The sequence below is a fragment of the Vicugna pacos genome, chromosome 36 (genome assembly GCF_048564905.1).
Source record: "Vicugna pacos chromosome 36, VicPac4, whole genome shotgun sequence".
In the NCBI taxonomy this organism is placed as follows: Eukaryota; Metazoa; Chordata; class Mammalia; order Artiodactyla; family Camelidae; genus Vicugna; species Vicugna pacos.
In genome coordinates, this window is record NC_133022.1 from 8,051,993 (window position 1) to 8,055,633 (window position 3,641).

A 3,641-nucleotide genomic window follows, 5' to 3' on the forward strand; every position below is an offset into this window, starting at 1 on the left:
CACCTGTTTGCTTCTGAATTGCTAACAAACAAGAGAATCAGAGGACAGATCACAGACTGCAGAAGAGCCAGGATGTAGACTCCACGGGCCTGCCCTCGGCCTGACCCACCTGCCGGCCTCGCAGAAAACTTCACCCGGGCACTGACAATTATGGCCGCCCACTCAGGTCCCCAGCTCCAACTACACAGGCCATCAGCCACGTGCTGTGTTGGGAGCCTTGGGACTAAGTGTCACCTGACCAGTGGGGACGACCACGGAGAGCCTCTGAGAGCCACCGGGGCTCAGATGAAAGCCAGCTCACGGAGGAAGAGGAAACCCACGTGCCCCACATCAGCCGGGAAGCTGGTGTCCCGGAAGGGGCGGGGCGTTTCCCAGCAACAGGGCGCGGGGGCACCGGAAGGGGCGGGGCCCCAGGAGCATAAAGGCCGGCTCGCCCCTCCCCAAGTCCCGCGAGAGTGGCTCACACCGGGCTCCCCCGGCGCTGACCCGGGCATGGGCGACCCCGGAGGGGCTGCGCAGGCGCAGGAGGGAGAACGGACGGCGCCCGCCCAGGGCGACGGGCTGTTGATGTTGCCGCCGCGGGTTCTCGTCCGGCCGTGGTGGTTCCCCGTGGAGGACCTGGAAGACCCGCTGGTGTTTTACTTGGAGGCGTGGCTGGCCGACCAGGTCTTCGGTGAGCAGACCGGGCGCGCAGGAGGTCTGGCCGCCCCCAGCCCGAGGGAGGCCGGCAGAGCAGCCTTCTGCCTCTGGCGCCCAGGTTCTTGGGCCACGTTTGCCCCGTGGTGCCCGCTCCCGGCCCTCCGCTTCCCTGCTAGCCCCTCCGCCCTTCGACCATGCCACAGCCAGGGGTGTCTCTCTCCTTGTCAGGCCCGGAGCTAGACATCCTTCCAAGGATACAGTGGATGAGCCAGGCCCTGCTTTCCGTGAACACGGTGCGATCCGGGGACTCCGTTGAAATCAGCGTCTTCGGAAGGCCCCGTGTACAGCTTCACGTGAAGAGCGCGATCCTGAGCCTGGCGCAGAGGCACAAGGAACGTCGTGCTGCGGGTGAGGGTCTCCAAGTTTGCATTCCCCTGGGGGAATCCCCTGCGCTTACCTGCCCGCCTTCGAGCCTCTCAGCTTCCCTAAACATTTCGCCATTTCCTAACTCCAGTGTGCTGCATGCAGTCCCTGGGCATCCCTTTGTGAGAGGGGCCAAGTAAGATCTTGGGAAAGTAGGCTGAGATGTGATGCATTCTGGCCCATCACTGCCCACACCAGCCTCAGCTTGGTTACGGCACTATTTCCAGCTCCGAGGTTCAAAGCTTCCGCCCTGAGAAATGATGTTGACGGCACCCCCCGTCCCCCAACCCCCGTGAAGGAGTAGTTTGAAACAGCGAGCGTTTTTCCTTCCCCAGCTGAGAAGATGGAGCATTTTAAGGAGTTCTTGAAGGCACGTGCAGCAGATCCCCAGCCCTCTTGGCGCCCCGCTGCGGAAGTATTGTCAGGAGCTTGTGAGAACAGCCGTGCTTCTACCGCTGTAGTTGAAAAGGGCAAGTCTCCTTAACTGTCTGATTTTTCTTTCCTGTATTTTGATGAAGAGTTGTTTGATTATTTTGATGCAAACATGAGTTTGTTGTGCGATTCTAATAAATCAGTAAATTTCCTTTTTGTCCAATGGCATAAAGATCTTGGCTCACTCAAAATGAAACACATTTTTCAAAGATTGCTTCTGTTCATTCATATCTCGATGTGACAGGTGCGTAAAAGGCGGGATAGTGGCGGGTTTATTCTTTTTTTCCTTTGTTTCCACCGTTTTGAAACTACTAAGCTTCTTATGATTGTATGGTCATTGAGGCCCTCAAGCAAACGGCGGGGATGCAGGATCAGTCTTTTTTTTTTTTTCTTTGCATCATTTGTTCTCAAACTTTAAAGTGTGTCAGAATCATCTTGAATTTGCTTAAACACAATATCCAAATCCCCTTCTCCACTGATTCTCATTCAGTGTGTCGGGCCCATGAATTAGCTTTTCCCACAAGCTCACAGGTGATGCCAACACTTCTGGCCAGAGGCGCTCCCTATTAAGCTGGTGGTCAGGCCTCAGGAGTAGCAACAGGTGTGCCTGTCTTGCCTTCTTGCGGAGCCTCCCGCACGCACGTGGGAGGGCATTCCATCAGGCTAGCCAAGGCTGCGGGCATTCATCTTCCTGGCTGGTGTTGGGATTTACCAGAAAGAGCCAGGTTCCTGGGCAGCCTGTTCACTGGAATGTGTCCTGATGCCCAGCAGGCTGTCCCCCTGCCCCTTTGAGGTGTCCTGCATGGGCCAGATGGGTTTTTTCCCCCCCATTTCTTATTACAGTGTTGCAACCAGTCTGTGCAAAACTGCCCCCACACCTTGCTGCTTCCACTTTCAGGAAGCAGAATTGTGGGAGGGAACTTTGCAAGACTCCTGTGGCTTTAGATGCACAGCTGGCATTGATTTAAATCATGCAGGGTGTTCACATCTTAGTGGTAATGGCTTCTAGGCATTTGTAATTATTTTAAACACACACACGTACAACTCTTTGATTTCAAAGGATATTGATTGTTTTTCCTCTTATCTTCACATTTCTGTAAAACGCTTTGTTACGTTTTTATTCGTTCCTATCATTCCTTCTTTCAACTCTGAAGATAAGAAGTTCTTTATCTACATAAGCTCTTGTAACAAACAATGGTCCATTGTAATGAAGTTTCCCCTCCTTGGCTTCTTACATGGTTCTCATATGAAAAGTTTTTACTGTATGTAGTTAAACCAATGATGGTTTCCGTGTGATTTTCCCTTCATCCCCACCATCTTTATTTAAGCTTAGGAGCTCTTTCTTTTTCTCCCTGTGAAAAAATTTGATAACCATTTGCAGCTTTTATCTGTGGTTTTTTTTTTCTTCTGGCAATACTATTGTACAATTTTGACTGTTCAACACTTTGGGAAAAAGGGTTATGCTTAAAACTTATTCCAATTTTCAAAAATTACCCAAAACCAAGTTATTAAATTTTTTTTTTTTTTTACTCTTTCTGTCTTTAAACACAATAACATGGTGAAGTCATAAATCCCAGAACCTCAGAATGTGACTGTATCAGGAGACGGTCTTTAAAGAAGTAATTAAGATAAAATGAAGTCAGGTGGATGGGCCCTTATCCAGTATGGCTTTTTTTTTTTTTTTAAATAAAAGGAAATATGTACACAGGGATGTGCATGCACAGAGGAAAGACCATGAGAGGACACAGGGAGAAGGTGGCCAGCTGTAAGGTGTGGAGAGGGGCCTCAAACAAACTGAACCTGCTGACATCTTGCTCTTGGGCCTCTAGACTCTAGATCTTTCAGAAAATATGTGTTGTTTAAGCCACTCAGTTTGGAGCTTTGTCACAGCAGCCCTGGAAAGCTAATACAACATTTAATTTTTGTTTTGTTTCTCTGTGTTCACTTTCATCAGTGTGCCAAAACTCTATCTTTATGGACTTTTCAGCCTTTTAATGTCTGAACAGGGTAGTGATTGTGTCATTCTAACTTTCAGAATTTGGGGGAACATTAGCTATGGATTTACTGCATCACACACCAGGCCCTGTGCCAAGCACCTAAAGAGGATGCACGGAGCGTAAGCAACTTGCTGAAGCCACAGAGCCAGG

The 3,641-nt window shown here is 50.2% G+C and overlaps 1 protein-coding gene across 1 annotated transcript; it reads left to right on the top strand.

The window, feature by feature from the left end:
* The first annotated feature begins 412 nt into the window (after positions 1–412).
* LOC102527558 (oocyte-expressed protein homolog) lies at positions 413–1,707 on the top strand. The gene is made up of 3 exons (XM_072955549.1): positions 413–673; positions 868–1,047; positions 1,398–1,707. The coding sequence occupies exons 1-3, from the start codon at positions 493–495 to the stop codon at positions 1,544–1,546; spliced, it is 510 nt and encodes a 169-aa protein (XP_072811650.1). The 5' UTR covers positions 413–492; the 3' UTR covers positions 1,547–1,707.
* The last annotated feature ends 1,934 nt before the right edge of the window (positions 1,708–3,641 follow it).

Excerpts from the sequence above, each read along its gene's own strand:
- LOC102527558 (XM_072955549.1), top strand. The coding sequence starts at position 493 with ATGGGCGACCCCGGAGGGGCTGCGCAGGCGCAGGAGGGAGAACGGACG. Across the intron at positions 674-867 it reads GCTGGCCGACCAGGTCTTCG|GCCCGGAGCTAGACATCCTT; the intron begins GTGAGCAGACCG and ends TCTCCTTGTCAG. Across the intron at positions 1,048-1,397 it reads CAAGGAACGTCGTGCTGCGG|CTGAGAAGATGGAGCATTTT; the intron begins GTGAGGGTCTCC and ends TTCCTTCCCCAG.